At 36.8% G+C, this 25,499-nt stretch overlaps 1 protein-coding gene across 1 annotated transcript in view; it reads right to left on the bottom strand.

Moving 5' to 3' along the window:
* Positions 1-1,339: 1,339 nt before the first annotated feature.
* LOC306868917 (neurabin-2-like) overlaps positions 1,340-25,499 on the bottom strand; it is a 44,274-nt gene continuing 20,114 nt past the window's right edge. Inside the window, exons 3-11 of the mRNA XM_079415390.1 lie at positions 20,417-20,549; positions 17,638-17,758; positions 16,555-16,659; positions 14,922-15,057; positions 9,075-9,218; positions 8,585-8,638; positions 8,226-8,455; positions 7,270-7,366; positions 1,340-4,533 (exon numbers count right to left, since the gene is read on the bottom strand). Of these exons, the coding sequence (XP_079271516.1) occupies positions 4,480-4,533; positions 7,270-7,366; positions 8,226-8,455; positions 8,585-8,638; positions 9,075-9,218; positions 14,922-15,057; positions 16,555-16,659; positions 17,638-17,758; positions 20,417-20,549 (1,074 nt within the window). The 3' untranslated portion in view covers positions 1,340-4,479. The remainder of the gene's footprint in view (positions 4,534-7,269; positions 7,367-8,225; positions 8,456-8,584; positions 8,639-9,074; positions 9,219-14,921; positions 15,058-16,554; positions 16,660-17,637; positions 17,759-20,416; positions 20,550-25,499) is intronic.

Genomic DNA, 25,499 nt, shown 5'->3' on the forward strand with positions numbered 1-25,499 from the left:
GCACTGTACATACATCGTGTAAATAGCAAAAATAAATATGAATATGACTCTATTTTATGTAAGAGCTATGAGATGGACTCTCAAGAGTTGTTTTGTAAATCTAAGAAAAAAGCATACGTGTACAGTTTAAAAGGCAACGGCCCAGACAGAGTCTGTGGTTTGCGATGAAAGAATTGTATAGCATATTCGCTGGTTTTTGTTGTTTCGGTTTGATATCATTTCTTATCTATTACAGATGACCTGTACATATCCTCTGTTTTGGTTGCATAGTTTTTTTTTTGCGTTGTCTGTCTGCAATGGATGAATTGTACAGCATGTAGGTGGTTTAGTTGGATTTTGCCGTTTTTATTTGGTCAATGTTTCTCGTTTGTTTTTATTTGATCTTTTTAAAGCGGGTATTCTCTTGTTGTTTTTTGGTTTTGTACAGAAGTCCGTGTTTACAGTGCGATTATCTGAAACTCAGACATGTCCAATGAAAGACACAGAAGGCGGGGCATGCAATATTGCCCCGCCCCCTTTTCTTGACATGAGTCAAAGATGCATCTAAAATAAAGCCTCTTGTGATGAGCACTCGAGACGATCTGCCTCACTGTGTATGTGTACATGGCGCAAGAATGCTGTTTTTTTTAAAAATATATATTTTTCTTAAAATCAAAAAGCTTTCTAGCTAAAGATTTTAAAAATGATTTTCAGACGTTATTGGATATTAATTAGAGCGCTCGAGTTTCATATTACCCTCTTTTTTTTGTTTCCAGTCAAACAGGACCTGTTCATTCAATTAGCCTAACTGTGACTTGCTCTGACTGTAACATTTGACTCTGCTGCAGTCAGATTAGTCGAATTCAAACACAAACCATTCAAATCAGTTTATTCTTTGAAAAGAATCGACTCCGAAGAATGATTCAAACACGATTCCGACATTGTGGATTTCTTTAAAATGACGAAGGCCGTCTTTTTCCTAACATGCAGTACGTAGCTTGGATCCATTTGACAAATAATAACAATGAAAATAATAAAAATTAGTGTTGTCAAACGATTAATCGCATCCAAATTAAAATTTCTTGTTTATGAAATATGTGTGTGTACTGTATATTTATTATGTGTATTAACACATGCATGCATATATTTAAGAAAAATAAGTTATGTTTATATATTAAATATATGTATAATATAAATTTATAAATGTATATATAAATATTTTCAAAACATATACTCTACAATCATACTCTATAATGCTATTATAAAGCACTTTGGGTGTACAGCAATACACAAAGCGCTATATAAATGCATCATTCATTCATATGTGTTTGTATTTATATATACATAAATATACACAGTACACATGTAAACAAAAACGTTTATTTTGGATGCGATTAATCGTTTGACAGCACTAATAAAAATAAAAATGGAATAGCAGAAATAATTTTTCGGCATTGTTTTTGTGCTGTTGACATTATACATATATATTTTTGTGAAGGACAGAAAAATATTAATGTTTCAATATATCTATATCGCTAGGTGCTACAAGAAACAATACATTTGAACTTAAAACATAACTTAACAGCAATTGCTCAGCCATGTGAACCCACTCGAACATTGACTTTCAAAACAACATTTCTAAATAAACAAAAGACAAAATTTCATTTCATTCAAACATTTCTGCATTTATTATGACAGTACTTATGCAATCACCGAGTATGATGATTCGTTTGAAATGGAAAACATCTTCCTCTGGTTCATGTTGTAGCAATTTACATGGCAGGGTTAGAAAAAAAGGAACTAAGCACAGAGTAAATGGAGTCGAGTTCGTAAAACAACTAATCGGTGTTCCCGCTTTATGTTAGGTGTCAGACAAATGCGCTAATGTCATAATTATGGCAATTACAATCAAATGACAAATTGTGGCATTTGTAGACACTTTTCCCCCTCCAATAAAGATACAAACAAGTTGCTGCTTGTTTAACGACACTGTAACGTAACATCTTTAAACTTTGAGTTATTTTGTACTCATTTTATTATTAGATTTAAATGCACTGTAAGACACCAAAAATAAAGAGGAACTAACTATTACACCAGCAACTGAGGAGAAAAACACAGCGCTCTTTCCTGTACATGGAAGCAAATTCATTTCATTAAAGGCAGCGGCTAAGCTAAGCTAAGCTAAAATGTAAAATTTAAAAGCGTTTAAAAGATTCAAAGTGTCCGTTACCTCCATAATAACCCAGTTTGCTTGTTTCTACAGTGTGACGCACGGGAATAAGAAATTAACGTTTCCATGTTTCAACTGTCACCGCTGGACATCCATACACAAGGTCGTTGTGTACTAGTCAGCACATTACATTTCAGCAAACAGAGGCTCACAGTAAACACAACTATACACAGAAAATATGACCGTTTTGTTGGAATATCTTTGCTAATAAGGGCCTTGTCAACCCAGTGGGCTTCCTTAGTTATAGGGCTAAAGAGTCAACAAATTAAACTGAGATAACAGTCCCATGGAGCGAGAAAATCGTTTCCAGTCAGTGCTTGTTCTCGCTTGCTTGAAAAATGATTTTAGGTGACTATAACAACGAAAAATTAGTCTAATTGCGGTTTAGGATGATGGACATTCAAAGATTCCTATTGTGTGATTTTCCCACCATCGCTTCACAAAACTCTGCAGCATCGTTTGTATCTCAGTGTTACCCTGTTGATTGATCAACATTTTAACCAAATGTAAAACAAACAAACAAAAAATACTAAAAACTTTATGAAAATCACGTAAAATGAGAACAGTTTGTAAAAAGCTGAACAACACAAACATGGGAAGAACTCCAATACTCTTTAAGGTTTTCAATACTGAGCCAGGAATAAGAGTTTTTTTGGCATGTAAAAAAAAAAAAAAAAAACTCGATTCTCTTTCATTAATATGGTTGATGCAAGAGGCCCAACTGAGAATTGAACTAAACAAAATAATCTGCGCTCCACAGACTGGGGGCCGTTCACACAGAAGGCGTTCTTCCGTTTACAAACGCATGATGAAGTTTAACAAATAAAGAAAAAAGGAGCGTAGAGTTGACACGAGTGTGTGTTAAAAATGCAAAGCTCAGAGAAAAATAACAAAAAAGCAACGTAGTAGAAGGCAAAACGCATTCTGAGTGAACCATCCCTTACATTTACGTGGAGGTGGGTCACACAGAACGCCTTGAACGAATATTTAACAGCTAAATTCTGCTTGTGTCCTATGAATGAGGCTCAGTATCTCTAACATGCTAACTTGAGACCATCTGTGGATTTGACTTGAAAAAGGTGACATTATTAAAGTCTCAAATTCCTTTTCCAAATTCCTGTGTCAAATTCCAGTTTTCCCAGGAGTACAAAAGTGGCTTATAATACCACAAACCAACTACAAGGAGATTCCACATCATAGTGTATGGAATGACAATACTGAATCAATCCACGTCCATCAGGACAGAGGAGGAATTAAGCATAAAACTTTAGGATTCTCCTGGACTCTCTGTAGTGCACTTACTGTGGCCCTCAGAGACCAATACACTGGAGTAAACACACTACAAGTCTGCTTAAACAGAGAGGGCTGGTGAAAGGTTTTGGGTAGCAATAAAACAAGGCCATATTTCTGATTGATGCAGAAGTCTTACTCTGTCACGTCACAGAGTCAGACGACATTGCAGGGTTGACCGAGGCACAAAAGCACTGCACCAACTAACCACAAGCACTGGAGTTCAAGCACAGCGTGATGTTCCTCCTGTGAAGAAACATCACCCATAAGCCCCTATTTATTCTACTTCCATTAACACGTCTTTTACACAGAAAGCAAACATGAGAAGCCCCTGAATGCTAACTCTAAATGTCAAGATTACACTTTTCACACCCTGTTTTCCAATTTTGTCCTAAAAACCCTCTCTTTTGCCATGCAAAAATTGACCATTTTCACTGTATTATTTGCCTAGATGTGAAAAGTAAAGCCCCTACCCCTTCTCCTCCCCCCAGGACATTGCTTAAGCGGTTTTAATATTTCAATATATGCCAGAATATATACAAACAGTTCTCTTGTCAGTCACTGCTATACAGGACGCCTCTCGCTCCGATCCTACACTTATAAAGATTGCGTGTGGGCACCCGTGCCGACTTTGTCCGGCAACCGTTTCGTTCTTCTCCTGCAAGCAAGTGAGTGAACGTTTGTTAACGAAGAGGTTCTACATTCCTGCCGAGAGCAGAGAGGCTCATAATACCTTTTAGGGCGCTTAAAAAGAAATGGAGAACATGATTAAATGACTATAAAAAGGGCCTCCTGATGGCTAGACGTCCCTCAGATGTCTGGTACAGTGTGTTTCGTCCCCTCTTTGTCCCCGGTAATATCCCCTCAGCATGTTTCCTGTAGTTCATCAAGGCTTTTCAGGTCATGGAGGGAAAATGTGGTCGGAGGGTATAGTGGGCGGAGTTCAAGTCGTTCTCTCCGTCATTTCCACAGAGGAAGGTTTACGATGGCTCCAAGCTCTTCAGAGCACCAACCTTTGACTCCAAGTCAGTAATCTGAGATAGAAACACATGGAAGTTCAGGCCAGTTGCACTTGATATGAACATTTATATATATATATATATATATATATATATATATATATATATATATATATATATGTGGCCAATTGTTTGTTATTCCTTGTTATTTAAAACAAGAAATAACATATTATTTTAGGGGATATTGTTAACGAAGAGGTATACTATATAAATGCATCATTCATTCATTCATTCATTATTATTATTTTTTGTAAAAAAATATTTTTTCCCTCAGGATTCTTTAAATTTACTGTCAAATTTGATCTCCTTATTTATAAATCACTTTGGATAAAAGCATTTGCAACATGAATAAATGCAAATTATAATTGAATGCATTATTGCTAAATTGATTTCTCATTCTTAAAAAAACTGACCCCAAATTTTGAACAATAGTTTGTAAATATGCTAGACGAAAATGTTTTGTTGTGCTCACATCTCACGCATGACACATACAATTCAAACAGCTTAAAAGTTGACCAAAGTGCTGCACAGTGCTGAAAATGATAACAACATTGGTCACACTTTATTTTAAGGACCAATTCTTGCTATTAACAAACCATTAACTACGACTTTTGCCTCAATAAACACCTAATGTGCTGCTTATTAATGGTTAGTTAATGGATTTTAACTCATGGACTTTCAGTACTGGAAATTACAATAAGCAATGAAACCTTCTCTGATCACATGCCTGTATATTTTTCTGTGCCATACCTTGGTCAAACTCCCATGAAGCGTATGTCTCATATTTTCACCACACGCTCCAGTGAAAAGTTTATTGCAGCATATCATGAGGTATGGGATTCCTCATAAATGGAATCTATATTGCACAACTTGGATGCCAATGAACATCTCAGTTACTTGAACACTACTTGTGCCTCTATCTCGAACAGTATTGCACCATTGAAGCTTAGAAGTCATAAGTCGGCGCAAGTGTTCTGGCATAACGAAACAACGCGTTCTCTCAGACAGGCTTGTAGACAAGCCGAGCGCAAATGGAAAAAGGATAAATTGCAGGTTTCATATAAGATCATGAGAAATTCTCTTACTATGTTCCAAAGGGCAGCTAAGGCTGCTAAGTGCAAACACTTCTCTGATCTGATCACTAAAAACCAGCATAAATCTCGTGTCCTTTTTTCCACCATTGACTCTGCTTTAAATCCCCATGTCAAACTCTTCCCTGAGCCCTCTGTTTTCCTTTGTGAGAGTTTGGGAAAGTTTTTCACAAACAAGGTTATGGCTATTAGATCTCAGATGTCTCATACTGGTTATACTTTGCTTGATGCTCCTTTATACTCCTCTACATGGTCTGTGTTTGAGCCACTCAACTTGCACTCCTGTAAGGAAATTGTGGATCCTCTCAAGCTTACATCATGTCCACAAGATATAGTTCCTCTGTTTTTTTCTTACACAAATTATGAATGCAGTTGGCCCAAGTCTGTTATCAGTAATTAATAAATGCTTACAAACTGGTACTGTACCAGTCTGCCTTAAGCAGGCTACTGTAACACCATATTTTAAAAAACCGAACCTCGATCCTACATCTCTTTTCAATTTTCGGCCCATCACAAATCTTCCTTTTATTTCAAATATTATGGAGAAAGTTGTACTGGCTCAACTACAGTCTTTCTTGTCAGAAAACTCCATTAATGAAGTCTTTCAATCAGGTTTTAAAGCTCGACATAGCACTGAATCTGCTCTGCTAAGAGTCTTAAATGACAGATTTAGGGAAACCTTAACCGGAAATACTTAACTGATTTGTTGTTTCCGTATACCCCGTCTAGAACCTTGAGATCGTGTGACCTTGGCCTACTCATAGTCCCTAGAGTTAAACTTAAAAATCGTGGTGATCACGCCTTCGCTACTGGGGGACCGAAACTTTGGAATAGCTTTCCTCCCTTTATCAGACGTGCTCCATCAATTAGTATTTTTAAATCCTATTTAAAGACCTTTATCCTATTTTTTCACCCTGGCTTATAACATTCCTTAGTATGTTTCCTGTTTTTTTTTTACTGTATTCTGTTGATTTTATTTGTCTGTTGATGGCCTTGTTTCTCTAATTTTATTTGTGTTTTATTCTTTGTAAAGCACTTTGGTCAACCTCGGTTGTGTTTAAATATGCTCTAAACGTTGGTGTTGTAGTAAGGTAGTTTAGGCATTGGGTAGGATTAGGGATGTAGAATATGGTTATGCAGAATATGTGCTTTATAAGTACTAATAAACAGCCAATATGTTCATAATAGGCATGCTAATAAGCAGCTAGTTAATAGCGAGAATTTGTCCCAAGACTAAAGTGTTACCACAACATTCAAACAACCAAAGCAAAAACACAGTTTACATGAAGGAGATGAAACTCTACAATGCATTAAAAACTAAGGAAACCAAACACATTTTCAACTTCGATTTAAAAATCAGAAAGTGTTTGAACACTTGAGGCTGTTCCACAGTTTTGGCGCAACTACTGAAAAAGCCAGATCAATTCTCAGTTTTATTCCTGCCCTAGGAACAGTCAACAACCTCTGATCTGAAGATCTGAGGGATCTCGAAGGATTATGCATAGATAGAAGGCTTGATATGTACAGCAAGTAGGTGCCTGTCTGTTTAAAGATTTAAAAACAAGAGCCACTAATAAACATAATATAATACTAGTATTTGCTTTCACCCTTGTGGATCACACAGCAAACTGTTTCTGGAATTACTGGTCTTCAAACGCACCTTCTCCTGGAGATTTTCTGTCTCCACCTTGTGGCTGGCCTCTGATTCCTCTTGTGCTCTGCGCTGGGCCGTCTCCTTCTTCAAATACTCAATCTCTCTGCATTAAGACACACACACATGCACAACATGGTTTAAACCATTTCGCTAGGTCACATGAAGGAGTTTTGTCTAATTCCTTCAATCACAGACCCCACGAACACGCTTATTTTGTCTTGTGATCCTGATTTAAGTCATTATATCCAGTCGGTAACACTTTATTTTAAGGTGTCATAATACAGAGTAATTACCTAATTAAGTACTTAGTAGTAGCCGTTGTACTCTCATGAAACAAAATGTACTTACCATGTAACTAAGTTATGGAACAGCTTGTACTTACAGTTTGTAATTATGTAGATGTAACAGGCAGATACTGTTACATAGCTACTTGTACACTTAAGTATAATCTTGATACACTTTATTTTAAGTAGCTTATGCCTGTGTCAAATTCTGTCATTTTAATGTAATAAGAAAGGTATTACATGTATTTAAGCTGTGTACTGGTGGGTTAAATCAAACTAAAGTGCAGCTGGATAAGGTGTATAGTTTAAGTGTACAAGACTTAAGTATAATCTTGATACACTTTATTTTAAGTAGCTTAAGTCTGTGTACTTACATTTATAATTATGTTGTATAAAGTCTGCAACACATATGTAACAATCTTTTGGTTACATAAGTAGCAGTGTAACAGACTCGGTCTGTTACATATGTGTAACAGTATCTGCCTGTTACATCTACATAATTACAAACTGTAAGTACAGGCTGTTCCATAACTTAGTTACATGGTAAGTACATTGTGTTTCATGAGAGTACAATGGCTACTACTAAGTACTTAATTAGGTAATTGTATTATGGACACCTTAAAATAAAGTGTTACCATTGAGTCTGACCCGTTAATATCCCCAATCCCCTGCACTCACTTCTGCTGGTACTCTTTGATGAGGCGTTTGGCTTTGCTGTACTTGCGCTCCAGCGCCTGATACTGCGCCTGCGTCTCCTTCAGGTGCTCATCCACCGCCTGGCACAAGCTCTGAGCCTCCATCCAATAGCCTTCCAACTTCTCCATCCGCTCCTTATTCTCTCTCACCGTCTGCTCCAACTGAGCCCTCTCCATCCGCCAGCGCTGCTTATCCTGCTCAGCATGAGCCAGCTAGAGCGAGACGGAAAGATCGTCACAAGGGTAAATAAAGGTTGTTTAAAGATCTCTTGCAACTGTTCATGATTCTGAAACCTTCAATTTAAAGCAAGCAAACAAGATGACATGCACAAGAGGTCATACCTTCCTCTTGAGCTGCTGGATCTCAGCCTGGGTCACAGCATGTTTTATCTGGAGCTGGAGACACAGAGATGTACTTTTTTCTTGATTATTGAGTACATACAGATAAATCACATTTAATTAATGAAGCAATTCTAAAGTTGAAAAACTGAAATAGTATTTTCTTGTGAATTGTACTCCAATAATCAAACAAACAAACAATTATTGATACAGACCAAACTTTTTTCATATTGGAGCTTTAGTGTAAAATAAAATAAAGTTAAACCAACTAAGTTAAAAAATAATAGTTAAAAACTATCATAGCAATTAATCATAATATAAATAAAATGAGCAGCTGTTGGTATTGTCGCTATTGGTTTATTATCAGTGCATTCCCAGTTAATTTCATATACGGCAAACCAAAGCAAGCCAGCATGAACAGGTTTGCATATTTTTTATGGTAATGTGTATATGTGTGGTCAGCTTTACAAGTTTTCTTGTGTGTCCCACTGACCTCCTTAAACTTGTGTGCAAGTTTCTCTGGGTCCATCTCCACAGGAGAGAGCATGTCTTCATTCTCTGCCAGGTCGAACACCTCGATGGCATTAGGAAACATGGGGCTCATCTCTTCCTCTTCATCGGTGGCATATTCACCCGTCTGAACATGGACAAGAAATTGAGAAAGAAAGAGAGACGGATATTGAAACACTGTTTTTCAGTGCATTTGAGATTTGTATATCTGACCTTATTCAATTGATTGATTCTGAAGCTAAAGAAGTTTCTGTATCAGATGTTTGATACGGTTTCTTGACTTTGGGTATGTACTGGTTTCTGATCAGTGTGCTAGTAACATTAACCACTAGATGTCAGAGTTGAGCTAGGCAGAACCCAATTAGATCAAGGGAAAAACACATGCCAGGACATTGTAAAAAAAAAAAAAAAAAGCCCAAAAAACCCGGTCACTGGCCAACCACCATTTTGAATTGACTCTGCAGCTGCAGGAAGATGAAGTAAAGGCAGACAAAAGCAAACTGAAAGAAATGCACTGATGTGCCACATTTGAAATGATTTGAGAGCTGTTGAGAATATCTTGGACCATAAACAAACATACAAAGTCTCCTAGGAATTTCTGCGCAACACCCCCACGAAAGCATGTCCCAACAATCTGAAATAAAGCATCCAACATGTTCTCCACATCCTAAAACTGCAATTTCTCTGACCTCAAAAAGCCATCGTACACCCAACACTCTCTAAGAGCCACTGCAAATACACCACTATCACAAACATCCCTTTTAACAATGGACTTCCCCTGCAAGTTGGGACAAACTCCCGCACAATGACTCCCTGTCTGGATGAGTGAACGCAGTGTAAACTCTTATCAGGCAAACAGCCACAGTTAATGAGATACGTCATGAGAGGATCGCTGGTGAACATCTTGATTCCTTCGGAAAAACATTTTCTTGTTAATAATGACCTTTGGAATCACTCTATTTTGTAGGTTGGTATCAGTTCAGCACTGATACAATAACTATTATTTACAAGAAAAGAGTGAAAATCAAATTATTACAGTATCTTAAGTGTCATACACATATGCTCTATAAAATGTCACTTGTCACTGATAGAGCAAATGACACAAATTGAATGGAAAATTCTTAGAAAAAATACATTGTGAAATAGTAAAAATACAAAAACCTCAATTTTCTCAGATTGAGGTACAAAATACTTTGGTTATAGATTTTTAACTTCCAGATTAAATAATTGTTATTCATATATTATTCTGTACTTTATTTTATACAGTTAAAGAAATTAATGAAAACAATTATAAAATGTCTGATTCATATTAATTAATTACACAATACTGCATTAAGAAACTATTATATTATTAAATAATTATAAATATATAATAAAAAATATGAATATAAATATTATTATATAATATTTATTATTATATATTATCTACTTATAGCTATGACCATTTAATTTTTTGTATTTTTTAATTCTGAAATTGGTGTCTTATGCTCACCAAAGTTGTATTTACTGTATGTGATGAAAAAATGTAATCAAGACAGTAAGATTGCGAAATATTATTGCATTTTAAAATATTATTTATTCCTGTGTTTGAAAAGCTGAATTTTCAGCATCATCGCTTTAAATCGTCTTCAGTCACATGATCCTTCAGAAATCATTCTAATATGCTGATTGTTAAAAGAAACATTTCTTACATGCATTTTTCAGGATTCCTTGGTAAATCTAAAGTTCAAAAGGACAACATGTATTGGAAATAGAAATCTTTTTACATTATAGATGTCTTTACTGTCACTTTTTATCAATTTAATCTGTCACTAGTAAATAAAAAGTATTAATTTCCTTATATATATCGGAGAGGAAAGCGGTCTCTGTATTTACAAATGTATTTTTCTATCTCAGTAAGTCCAATTTGTCATTCTGTCTGCCCAAGTCTATGCATCGGTCTGAACTCCACCATGTGGGTGAAGTAGCAGACAAACTGCCTGTTTCTGCATCTCTCAAACGTTAAGACAACATCAGACTGAGGTGAGCTCAGTGCTGCGGAGGAGAACGCGCTGAGAGGGCACTGAGCTGGCAAATCTAGCCGCGAGACGCACTGCCCTGGAATCCTGCCCTTAATTTCACACCCAAGATCTCTAAGAATACCGACTGCGAGAACTGTGAATCTTCAACATCTGAATTATTAATCAATTCCCCTCACGCCATGGCAATGTGGGCAGGTGTGGAGGACAATTCTGAGACATGTACAGCATGAACGTGTTAAAGCAATGCAGTACTTTAAAACAGAGATAATTATTCTGATTTTATGATTCTGAAAGAGTCTCGGTGAAGAAATGTTGACATCCTGTCTTCCACTTCTTTATCACTTTAATAACCCATCATTAAGGGGTACAGCTAGATTAATGCAATTAAATGGGTAAAACCACATTTCTTTTAATATAACTTGATTTATAAGCTTTGAGCATTTTAAACATGTCATAAAAATAGTGAATACCTCAGGTGTTTTGATGCATTGCCAAGAACAAGGTCTAGCATCATTCCCCCCCATAAATCTGTCACATAAGTGAAAATAATATTTTATAGATGGAAAAACATGCTGTTGCAGATAACTAAACGTATATGATTATGGTCTCTGAAGAAAACATTATCTGAAATTAGTCACTCGACTCTTCACCTCGCTTTGAGCCCTTACAATCTGACTTTGCTGCAGTTGGAATTGAACTGCTGGTTCGTTTGGCCAGAGGAGAACTGGCCCCCCCGACTGAGCCTGGTTTCTCCCAAGGTTTTTTTCTCCATTCTGTCACCGATGGAGTTCTGATTCCTTGCCGCTGATCAGTGAACTCAACTCACTGATTCAAACGATCCGTTTAGAGCGAGTCTCCAGTGAACTGAACTCACTGATTCAAATGATCCGTTTAGAGCGAGTCTCCAGTGAACTGAACTCACTGATTCAAACGATCCGTTTAGAGCGAGTCTCCAGTGAACTGAACTCACTGATTCAAATGATCCGTTTAGAGCGAGTCTCCAGTGAACTGAACTCACTGATTCAAACGATCTGTTTAGAGCGAGTCTCCAGTGAACTGAACTCACTGATTCAAATGATCCATTTAGAGCGAGTCTCCAGTGAACTCAACTCACTGATTCAAACGATCCCTTTAGAGCGAGTCTCCAGTGAACTCAACTCACTGATTCAAATGATCCGTTTAGAGCGAATCTCCAGTGAACTCAACTCACTGATTCAAACGATCCGTTTAGAGCGAGTCTCCAGTGAACTCAACTCACTGATTCAAATGATCCGTTTAGAGCGAGTCTCCAGTGAACTCAACTCACTGATTCAAATGATCCGTTTAGAGCGAGTCTCCAGTGAACTGAACTCACTGATTCAAATGATCCGTTTAGAGCGAGTCTCCAGTGAACTCAACTCACTGATTCAAACGATCCGTTTAGAGCGAGTCTCCAGTGAACTGAACTCACTGATTCAAATGATCCGTTTAGAGCGAGTCTCCAGTGAACTGAACTCACTGATTCAAATGATCCGTTTAGAGCGAGTCTCCAGTGAACTGAACTCAACTCGCAAGTAAACACTGGAGATCTTGTGAGCGCCCACGCGCGCAACTGATGCTGCTAAAACTAATGTCGAATTTTAGGATTAATTATTGTAACTGAAAATCATATTTAAGTCAAAACTGTCAGTTGTTTGTGAACTAAATCTGCTATAAAGGGTGATTTATTTAAGCCCACTGAAATGCTTGAATGCACACAGATCAATGTCAGTGTCTCTATGTTTTAGGTCAAAAAACAAAACATTAAAATAACACAGATTAAATAAAATAACTCATGCACGTTCATATTCCCCGCTGCTGTAAAGTTAGCAGTTTTATTAAATTGCTATGCATTTAGCTCTATGTGACGTCTGTTTTTATATTGTTTATCAACAGTACAAATTTTTATATTGTTTAGATCATCGAGCCGAGCAGACAGATATGAATGTTTATTCATAACATACTGAAAATAAGTAAATATTGTTAGCTAATGCTAACTGTCTAGCTAACAAGCTTGCGGGTGCTAAGTTGAGGACATTTTTTGATATAAAGTCCAAATATTTTTATTCAGCCACCCAGACAGATTCCATCTGATGTAATGTTCAGAACACAGTAATTACAGTAATTATCAAAGTGTGAAGTGATTTGGCCAGGGGTGTTTTTACACCACAGACAAGGTTTGAGAAGAAAAAAATCATGAAAATATAATTATATTTTCCTTAAAATGTTCTTCCTAACTTCAGGCCTAATTCTCATGTCATATATAACTGACGGTCTGCAAAACAAGAAGTTTTAAAACACTTTTTTTCTTACTGGGGAAAATTAGACGGTCAAATCTGTTTTCTCTCAGGTACATCGCAGTGTACGCTTCACAGTGAACATCACTACATCACTCTTATCAACGTAGTCCATATCAACAACATATATATATATCTTGACTCCATATAGTGGTCATTTTGGGAAAATTACAGGTATTTTGGGCACTAGGATTATAAAAATGTGCTAATATAAAATTAAATTAAGTAGTCTACATAAAATTGCAAAATAAATCTATCTATCAGTACTTTTTTACTTAAGTACATAAAAAAAGAGTACTTTTGTACTTTCACTCGAGTAAAATTTAAAAAGCAGTACTTTGACTTTTACTGGAGTAATATTTTACTATACGTATCTGTACTTTTACTCAAGTACTTGATCTGTGTACTTTGTCCACCACTGCTAAATACAGCTATTCTCAAGAAATCTGTTGACAAGTCTGGTCACTTGTAAATGACATCGATGACAGTTTCATGTCTTTGTTTTTTTTCTGTCTGGGTGTACGTAAGAAAAGCTTGTGTCAACAGACAGGGAAAGGTCTATTTCAAAGTCACTGGCAAAATATTTACTGTAATATAATGAAATCTTTGCAATGAATTGGTTAAAATATTCATGTGGTGGGAAACATTTGAAAAAAAAAAATTGGGCTGCATGATTTTGGGGAAAAAAATGAATTGCGATTAAAATTGAGTGATTTGAAATCTTTGCTTATTTGTAGTCCTACACATTTCTGTAGTTTTGTTATGAATATGGCTATAAAATAATACAATAAAAATACACAAATGACTAAATAAAAACTAAATAAGAAATATTAATATTGTAATATTCCACTGTAAAATAAGTATTTAATTTATCATTTTATTTCATTTTTAAACTACAACAGCAAAATTACAATATGAATACGTATGGCATTTTTAAACTTTTATTTTGATGGAAAACTGCAGGAAATCATTAAAGCTTCTATTTGGTGACAAACGCTTCTCATTACAAGTCATTTTTCAAATAATGATTTCTGAAGGATCATGCGACACTGAAAACTGGAGAAATGGCTGCTGAAAATTCATCACAGGAATAAATTACATTTTTAAATATATTCAAATATAAAAGAGTTATTTTTAATTTGATACAAATTCACAATATTTATGGCTGTCGTCATTTTTTAATTTTTAATGGCTGGCATGTGGTTAGTTTCCAAATGCATGTTACAGCCACCCAAACTCAGAGCAGATGCAGAGATGAGTTTGTGTGGAGCAGCATTTACTGCGAACCAAACCACTCTGAGATGCTGCAAACACCAGCAGCTCGTGAGCCGCTCATGTGTAAATGAACACAGTGCTGCGCTTCACTCTGAAACATGCAGTGCATATATTTATTTAATTCAATCCCATGTTACTTATACTGAATCTGCATTGGCCACAAACTGAAAAAGTTGTCTGTTAAAGTTTCGATCATGCATCTATCTGACGAAGCTTTACCTCTTCGTCCTCTTCCATGTAGGGGTTGTAGCGCTGCTCCATCATTTCTCTCTGCCATCTCTCCTGCTCCAGTGTCTGCTGGATCAGCTGGGCCACTTCACTCTGTTCCCCCGGCTTCTCCCGGCCAATCACAAACCTGCAACACAAACACCAGCCAATCAGATATGACCTAGTGAACCAGCTGTCATTCCTTAAGTGAGTTCTCTACTGTGATGATTTACAGGAAGCAAAAGACCTGCAAAGCCTAAAAGGATCACAAACTTTATTACTATCCTGCTGTATGCCTTCAACTGCATCCTATTGAAAAGCAACTGATTGTCAGTCGCCTCTGTGCTGAAGTATTCCACAAAAATAAAAGTTATTATTAAACATGTTCTCTCCCACTGGACTTAAGCCTCGTCTATTAATCACATTTTCCATTTCCCTGCACTACAATCAAGCACCATCCACACCTAGCCAGAACAGCTTAAGAGAAAACAGGACGCAGATGCATGAGCTTGTTTGAACACAACTACCCAATCCCTCATCGTGACTGTTGATACAACCGTACAGGTCTAAGATCTTTGTTAAAGGTGCCATAGAAAGCATTGATACAATTTTTAAATTGTTCTCTGATATCTACATAGAAGGTATGCGGCTTAGGTAAGGGCAAAAAAAATCTCCAGAAACGGTTTTACATATCCATTTACAAGCCTAGGATTTGTCCCTAGAACAAAATGGTCTGTTATTACCTTATTTGGAAGGGTCATGAATAATAATGTTGAGCTCTGTTTCACAGTGCGGCTCATTTCAGTAGCTCACAGGAAGGAAAAACAGGGAAAATATTTATTTCAATACTTTCTCATGCAGTTATATCGTTGAGTAATTATACTGTATATAAAATGCGGGCATCAGGGAGCCGCTATTAATATGCGGGGCATTGAAACTGCTTTGGAATGCACCATCGCTTTTTAGTTTCACTTTCACTTTCGAAATTCACGATCACACATGCTCTGTTTATAGAGTGGGAGTACTTATCAAACATTTTACAAGATCAGATGCTTGTCAGTTGTGCTTTTATTAATTTTTAAAAATGGTTTGGATACTTTCTTGTCATATGTAATTAAATCACACACTACCATTCAAATGTTTGGGATCAGTAAAATTGTCTTTTTTTAAAAAGTAAGCAAAACTTTGAATCAGCAAGGACACAGTATGTTGAACAAATGTGACAACATTTAAATTCTTTTAGAAAAAAAAGGTTTCAATAAAAGTATTAACAGCATTATTGTTTTAAGTTTAATAAAAAAATGTATCTTGAGCAGCAAATCAGCATATTAGAATGATTTCTGAAGCATCATGGACACTGAAGACTGGAGTAGCTTTGCCAGAACAGGAAAAAATTTAATTTTGAAATACATTCAAATATACAACAGCTATTTTACAATTCATAATAATTCTCAAAAATACAGTTTTGACTGTATTTTTGATTAAATAAATGAGTAAAAAAAAAAATCTTACACATACGCACACACACACACGCACACACACACACACACAATATAACTAAAATAATATAATATAACATGACCCGATCAAACCTTCACTTGAGACCTGTGAGATTTTAAATGAACTCTATGTTTAATTTCCTTACTTGACAGTGCCGCTGGTGTTCCTGAGGACCGATGCAGCAAAATTTTGGGTCACGCCCACCAGGCTGGTTCCGTCCACCTCCACGATCAGGTCATTCACCAGGATCCTATCGAAAGGACAAATAACCAAGATAACAGCTCAGGGAGGAAAAGTGCATCTGTAAAATGGCTGCTAATACTGTAAAGGACCTAAAAATGCCAAATGAATCATTTATTCGGTCTGAAAACTGACCAACAGCAGCAGTGAATCAGTGTCTCACTTAACTAAACCTCTTCTTGAATACCAAGCCGTTAAAATGATCGATCGTAAAACAAGTCAAACTATCCAGTCCCATTCAAAAGAGCCTGTTTGATAGACAGCAGGGGCACCAATGAGGTGCCAGAGAGTGAGGATGAGGTCATTTCTGAAAGCTGAAGTCTGACCCACTCAGTATCTAAGCACTTCTGTCACACGTGTGGCGACAGCTCATTTCAGCATTGGCTTATTAGATTATTATGTCTCCTGTGGCTTCCAGGTGGACTGTTTCTAACTGTCATGCCAAAATGAGGAAGAAGCCACTGCAATGCACCATGAACCTACTGACTCAAGACCGGAGAGAAATAACTAACGTTATGAGTTTTCATTAAGATCCCTAACACTTGCTGAATCTCCTGCGATCTAAATGAACGTCATAAGCAAAAGTGGGCTTCTCTAGGCTGAATTGCTGTTATTTTTCAAACCTCTTGACAGAAATAGCTTGTCTGTGACCTCCGTGACTCACTCCAGGTTCTGAAGAGCTCAAATGCCATTGCAAGGTCAGATTCTACTCATTATAGATCAATAAACGCCATTCCTCTATCAATGCACATATGTTTTGACTAATACTCGGTCAAGTGTAACTCCAGATACACTTTTGTTTCATCAGCCTCACAGTTTCCACTGCATGTCTGGTGATTCCTCTGAGACTTTGGAATTTAATCCATTTTGCAGAACGATGAAAGTCTGGTAGTACAGACTGACAGAAGGTATAGGAATCCCAGTTTCTCTTCACTGTCATTTTCACTCAAATCATATAAATATCACTCATAAAAATTCTCTAACTGACCTTCCGTCTCGGTGGGCAGCTCCTCCTTCCGTCACTGTCTTGACGAAGATTCCCAGTTTTTCCAGGCCCATGTCTGCGCCGGCACCCATCCCGATAATGCTGATTCCCAATCCGTCTTTATCTGTTTGAAAGGAATCATGGTGTTACTAACAGTTCACATAATTGCTTAACACTTCTCGTAAACAAACACAACATTAAGCATTAGGACGCAGAAGTACAAGCAGAATTGGAGCTCTGCACGGGTCTCAAATTTACGCCTTAGCCCGAGACGCTCAGGCCCTAGCCCGGCCCGTGTCCGACATCTTATCAGAATTACCGACCCCGTCTTTTTTCCCCCTTCTCCCAAAACAGCTTATACTACTGTTTCAGCTATTAAAATAGTTCAGTTTTGTATGTAATGGCAAAGTGATTATATTTTGCTTCGTTTTTTTTTTTTTTTATTAAATTAATTTAGAAAAACTTTTGGAGCATTGTTTGTTCGTTATAAGTTGTTTTTTTTTTAAAGTAATGACCAAGCGGCCAGCGGCAGCCAGTGAGCTGATCATAGTCTATGTTTGATTAATTTCATGCCTTCTCAAATCATCATGATTTGCCTAAAATAAAATGTATAGATATAAAACAGTTCAAGCATATAACAATGTTTAAACGTTAAACCTAGGTAAATGTGCTTTATATCCAATTGTTTGTGCGGAGAGTGGAAGCTAAAGTGCGCTTTGCAGGACATGGAGACGCTGATTTTTTTCAGTGGATACGCTGTCATTTTTCAAGAGTAATACATCATTCGGAAACTGTAAAGGGCCTACTTTTATTTGTGTGCACTCACAATATCAACGTTGTGCTTTTATAAAATAAAGAAAACAAAACATGATACGCTTTCTGCCGTCTCGTCTAGAATAGGAGCGTTTCACAAAAATGAACCGAAACTCTGCGAATACATGCCTCAGACATGATAAATATATCTATAGAAAGCCTTAAATTACTACTTAATGAAATAAAACAAATGGAAAACAAAAACTCATTATTTAATCCATAAAGATACATTTCTCTCTAAAAGTGCGTCTAATGAGGAGATGGCGAGTCAGGATCGTCATCTTCATCCTTGCGAAACGGACTCAGGAAACACTAGTTTATCAGTAAATAATTCAAATATCTCCTTACTATTTCCCCCGGACACATTCATGGTAAATACGTTTGCTGGGGCTTTGCGGCAAACTTTAGCCTATTGCGTGCATCTGAACGCAGAACTCTTCAGCTGCGCTGACGGCACGCGTGCTGCTGCTGCTGGACACTAAACACCGTCGATCCACTCTTGACAGTCGTGGCATGGTCTCGTGTTGTTTCCACCAGCGCAGCAATTTGTTTTCATCACTAATTGATGGATGTCTAAAATATAAAAGTAAGGAGAAGCCTAAAACAGGCCCAAGGCCCAGCCCGAATCTGAACTATGACGTGAAAATTGGCCCGAAGCCCGGCCCTAGGGGCGTAAAAAGTTGGGGTCCGTTGGGCCCGGGCTGAAATGCATGGCTCTAAGCAGGATTTCAGAGCTATGGCATTTTTCAGTAAATGACATTTAAATTCCAGTATGGTCTTCATGCAAAGCTATTGCAAAGCTTCAGAAGATGTTGAATATAGCAGATGAGTTACATCAACTACTTTTAGTGCTGCTTTATGGTGTTCTCTGGACCTTGACAGCCCCTGCTCACTATACTTTCATTACATAGAAAAGAGCAGCGTGTTTTTGTGTTATACATGCATAAATAATGACATATATTAAAAAATTGTGAATAAATGACAGAAATCTTTCAAAGTTTTAACCAGGAAGAAATTAAGAATGTAATACTATGGAAATTACTGATTCGTTTATTTACCCAGCTAGTCATATGATCAATATAACAAAACTTTCTTTAACTCAGTGTTGTTAATGTTAATTGAAACACTAAAACAATTTTAAGTTAAAATAATTAAAATGAAGCTGAAATCAAATGAAATATAAATATTAGATGAAAAACTTAAAGTAAAATAAAAAAAACTTAAAGCAAATTAGAAATACTGTCTTGACAATTCACTGAAATAAATACGTTTAAGCTAAAGTACTACAACTGCTAAAACTAAAATGCAAATAAATTAAAGCTATATGGAAATATTAAAAACTAAACATTTTTTTAAAAGCACATAAAATGACTAAAATTAACCTTTGAAATTAAAGCCAAAAATATCAAAATAAAATAATAAATACAAAAAAAATAAATTAGCTTGAAATTGTAAATGCAAACTTCAAAGAGCTTTAAGGCTTTTAGACGGCAATAACTAAATATTGGGATAAAGAGCTGGAATTAGTGTGACTAATCCTGTGACTGTAAATCATTTGAGCAGATTTTAAGATTATAATTAGTTAGCAATTATAAATGCATTCAACTCTAAATAATCCTCTTGAAATGATATTATTCCTAATTACTTTTTTTTTTAGCCCAGATTGGTTGTAATTTAAAATATTACCATTGCAATATAAAAACTACACAGCTGAACACAACTCCTCTATGTCTACGCTGTGATATTTCACATACTGTAGCTATGGTGACCGCCAGACTGCTTTAGGAGAGAGGGCCTGACCCCTCCGATTTTCTAATCAGCGAAAGCTGCTTACTTTACAGAGCAAAACAAGCTGCTTCAGTCAGTTTGTTTAGAAACAGGAAGTTAAGGATCATTAAGACAACATACCACATAGGCTCTAAAAACACACAAGGTTTAGCCAGGAAAACTCCATCGGCGGCTTGAGTACCTTTCTCCAGCTCGACGGGGAAAAGGTCCAGTCTCTCCACCCTCTTCTCCAGTTCATACTCGGCAGAAGCCGCCATGGGGTCAACCTCATCATTACGCCTGTCATAGTCCTCGTTCGAGTATGTGGTGAAGACCTGGGAAAACAAAGTCAAAGTTTAATGTATAGAGTATTTTAAGTTTTATTTTTGCTTTTCTCTGCAAGAGACGCAGTAAGTCATCCACACCGAGAGTAACAATTACTGTAAGAATTATGAATTAATTAACACTGGCTGTCAGGAGACTTGGGTTCAGATACAGTTAGTCACCATGACAGGGTCTATATCGTTTCCTAACCTGGATTATATTCAAGCTGCATATTGTTTCACTGAGCAACAACAGATGGAATACAAATGGACTTCAATGGCAGACAATGGGTTGAAGGTCCAAACAGCAGTTTCAGTGCAGCTTCAAATAGCTCTACACGATCCAAGCTGAGGAATAAGGGTCTTATCTAGCACAACGATTCGTCATTTTCTAAACAAACAAAAAAAAGATTTATATACTTTTTAACCACAAATGCTCGTCTTCCACCAGCTCTACGATGTGTGTCTGCGACTTCATGCATTACGTAATTAGTTCTTCGTCTGTGTACTTCCGTTCAAAAAACGCCATCTCATTTTCTCCTCCAACTTCAAATTCATCTGACATCGTTAACTTACTTTAGCTTTTTTGTAAAGGGCGTTTGACTTTCTTTGCATGTTTGCTTTGTAAACACTGGGTCGGTACTTCCACCAACGTCCCGCATGACCTTTCCAACATGATTGCATAATGCATGAGGTCGAGCTAGTGAAAGACAAGCATACTCCTCGGCTGGGATCCTGTAGAATCCTTTGAAGCTGCACTGAAACTGAAATTTGGACCTTCAACCAGTTGGCTCCCATTGAAGTCCACTATATGGAGAAAAATCATGCAATTCATGTTATTCACAAAAACCTTCATTTCTTTTTGACTGAAGAAAGAAAGACATGAACATCAGAAGCACAGATTAATAAAAAAACAAGATTGAAGATCTTGTAAAATTGTAGTTTAAAACACATGTGCCAAGTTCTTAGAAATGTTGGTTTCACATGGACTTGAAAAAATGTACACCGTTTTCAAGAAATGATAATACTTTTATGATAATACAATTAAAAATAACATAATAAAAACAATTAATCAAAATAATCATAAAACATTTTAAAGTATTTTAAGGATTTTTAACTTAAGTTAATTATATTGTTATGTATTAGGGGAGTCACATTATGTGACATTTCAAACCTGAAATAAGTTTAATAAAAAGACCAAATTATCCAATATTATCTGAATATGAAGTCACGATGGTGTGCAGGGGTCAAAAATGTGCATGTGCAGTCTCATTTAATTACTTTAAATCCTTAAAAATAAAATTAACCAAGTAAATACATAAGTTACAAAAAACATTGTTGTATCAGAATACACAGCTATTTGAATGGCTATCAATGGAGAAAGAAGCTTTCTGGGTCCAGATGGTGCAGTTATAACATCTACCAGCAGGTGCTAACTCATTCTACTCTCACACGCCAAACAATATCAGACAGATGGAGTGTATGGGAGACCATCATTATTTCAGAGTTTCATTTGGGACAGCTAGTGGAAATAACACACCTTTGGGAAAACAGTCCAGGGCTTAAGTCATCTTCTTCTGTGAAGATATTTCCCCCTATAGCTCTGGACACCACTAACCATGCAGCTAAAGCAGCAGTTTATACAGATACAGTCATGCATCATGTTCTCCGTCAGAGAGACCGGGGGCCTGAAACCGCACCAGCATATGGGTGTATCACTGTGGGCTCATTTATAATAGTTGAGAACTACAACAGTAAGCAGGAAAAAGAGTGACATTCTATATAAAGAAGCAGAGTTTACCCCTGAGTCTTTAGACAGCACTTGTGTACATCTGCTGAATATCTGGTGGTAACAGCTTCCTGTTTAGGGTCATCTTTGATCTAAATATGTTTTCTTTCTTTCTAAAACCAATGTTATAAGCACTGAGGGCAGAGTAGCAAAATAGAGGAAGCCACTTTTTCCATTTGACGCTACCAAGTGAGTGCTGACAAGTGACAAGCGAATGAGTTGCTTGAATTATTCATTCAACTGATCTGTTCAAAAAAACACAGACTCGTTTGGGAACTAAACTTGTGAGTGAATCATTGAAACATTCACTCAACCCAATCATTCAGCAGAATTGTTCACAAATATTGAAAGATTCTGTGCTTATATATGGTTGAATCACAGCAGTCCTTCTAGTATATTACTTCAATATGATTATTAAAGTAATGTGATTAATTCATTGCCAAATTTAGTCATTAATTTGATTTTTACATTTTATTACATGATAATAGATTTGGAAATAGTTCCACAGCCCAAGTTTAGAAATATACTTACTACACATTACAGATGAAATCTGACGAGATTTTTCCTTCCAGCAATGTTGCTTAATACAGATAAAGTTAATCATTCATTCCGAACACAATTCTGACTGATGGCAAACTTTAGTTTTACAGATAAATGATTAAAAAACCCTCCCCTCATTTCTTTTTCTGATTCAATCCCTTCCCATGCTCTACTGCAGTGGGAAATCATAATTATATCAAAAACTGCTGATGGAAGAAATGTACGACAGTGATCACTGCCCATCTGTCTCTCCGCTGGTGCTGCTGTCAACTTCTTTTTTTTCTTGGAAAAACTACAGAAAATTGTGCACATCATAGTTGGGTAGAGTAGGACATAATGCAGCAAAATTGCAGACATTGACTTTTTTCCTCAGCTTCTCTTTTCTTTTCATTTTTGTTTAGTCATATTCAGCTTCCTCAGCCCCCCCCCCCCCCATCCTACTGAGGTCGTCTTTCACAACCACTCACTTCCTCTTATTTCATCTCCCTCTTTTCATCTACTCACCCTGTACATTATATTCTCTCATTCCTTTCATTTCAGGGAATAGTTTACGCCAAAAATGAAAATGTTTTCAATTATTACTTCCATTTCTTTTGTGGAACAGAACATTTTATGTAGGTCTTTTTGACCTACAAACAGACAGTTCATAGTGACAGGAGCTCTTAAAAAAGAATAAAAAGCACCGTAAGAGTCTAGGGCTAGGCCTATATAACTATATAAAGTCTAGCTATATCATTTTCACCATATCCAAGTCTATGAATGAACTATAAATGAATAAATCAAAACAACTTCCTCAAAAAAGCTGATCTGGTTATTAAACTGAACTTTCTGACTCAATGATTTGGTCACAGTGGTTATCAGCTAACTGATACAAGTTAAATTTGAGTCTGTTTCTCACACAAAGCTATCGTATGGCTTGAGAAGACATGAGCAGCATCCCAAATCACTGTTCTATGATGTTTCCTAGCACAAATAGTGCGAGTGGTGTGTTAACACTAAAAATACCAAACAGAAAAAGTGCACTTTTAACACCCAGATGATGCACTTAAATAACCCAAAAAACTAAATGTGTAATGTTGGACACTTCATGCATTCAACTGTCGCAGCTTTAATTACGTAGCGGAGGGGGAGGGGCAATCAGACTCCATTTATACACCACATGGTTGAGTACATAGTGCATATATATGTACATAGTGTATAAATGTATAGAGCAGTGCGTCATTTGGGCCGCAGCTATGGAATATAGCGCATGAGTCATATTGACTGTTTATGGTGCTTCTATTGCCATTTTTGGAACGACAGGGAAATGAATACAAAACGAATAATTTCTTAAAAAACCAAATACAATTCTGAGATTTCATAACATGAATTACGTCTGATATTATCTTCATCTGCTGGAAACGTTGGCCCAAATCTGCTTAAGGTGGTCAAGGTGATTTCTGAAAAATGATAGCTGTTTTTTTTTTTTTGCTGGTCCAAGGTCACCAGCTCCAGCTTGAAACCCAGCCATCTAGACCACCTAGAAACCAGGTAAAATCAGCTACCATCAGGATTTTCCAGCACAGCTAGATTTAATGTACCACATCAACATTTTATTTCTCTCTCCCACCTCCGTCTCTTCTCTGGGTCACTCCTCCCTTCCGCAGATCGCTGCATCTCTTATCTAAAAATACTCCCTCTCTCCGTGCTTGAAGTGAACAGCAGGTTGGAGCACCCTCACTGTGAATGCCATCGGCCTGCTCACATGTCTCTGTCTCCATGGCAACGGCCCGGCTTGGCGATTGTGATTATGACATCGTTGTGCCATTTTTTCCCCCCTTTTCTCATTCTCTCCCTCCCCCTGCTCTCTCTTTATTCCTGCCGTCCCCTTGACGGCTGTGCAATGCAAACGTATATAATAATGAAATCATGATTCCTGCATCACTGTATATGTAATTTCTGACTAAAAATGAATAAGATAAAATGCCATAAATTAGAATTCTGGGATCTGGGAGATTTGGTCATTCACGTCTTAGAGGCCAATTCAAACAGTGCAATGCCAAGTGGCATCTGTGGGTCGTCTGTCATTGGCTAGGAGTCTGTTCCATCTTTCTGTCTGTTTTTAGTGTCTCCCTTTCTGTACCTCTCTCTCAGATGGAATGTTGGACGGGACGACAGAAATTCACAGGCTAGATGTGTTTCTGAAACACACATGCAACCTCTACGAACTCCTTCCATGGAGCAGAAGAGAATTCATAGTCTTTGGGAGGTTTGGGAAGTGATAAACTGAAATTAAAATCGCAAGAATGAATCTCTACTAAAAATAGGGTCCAGGAACCTTCAGGGTTCTAGGGAGTCTAAACCCCCCCCAAATAAATAAACTAATAAAAATAAATACTAATAAAAAAAACAAATAATTTTCTGAATTCAAGACAATTCAAATGTGTCTTTCAAAAAAGGAAAACAAAAATGTAAAGCATGTTTTCAATTAGCTGTGGCCATAGACCTACTGAAACCTGATGGTACATCTATCTTTCACAGACTCATTTACATTTGTGTCAAATGGTGTCAAGCCTGACTAAGATTCATATTACCACCATTCGAGTCTTGTGGCTCACTTCCTGTCATTATTCTCTTTATCAAAGACATAAATG

This window comes from Barbus barbus, assembly GCF_936440315.1.
Source record: "Barbus barbus genome assembly, chromosome: 4".
Lineage (NCBI taxonomy): Eukaryota > Metazoa > Chordata > Actinopteri > Cypriniformes > Cyprinidae > Barbus > Barbus barbus.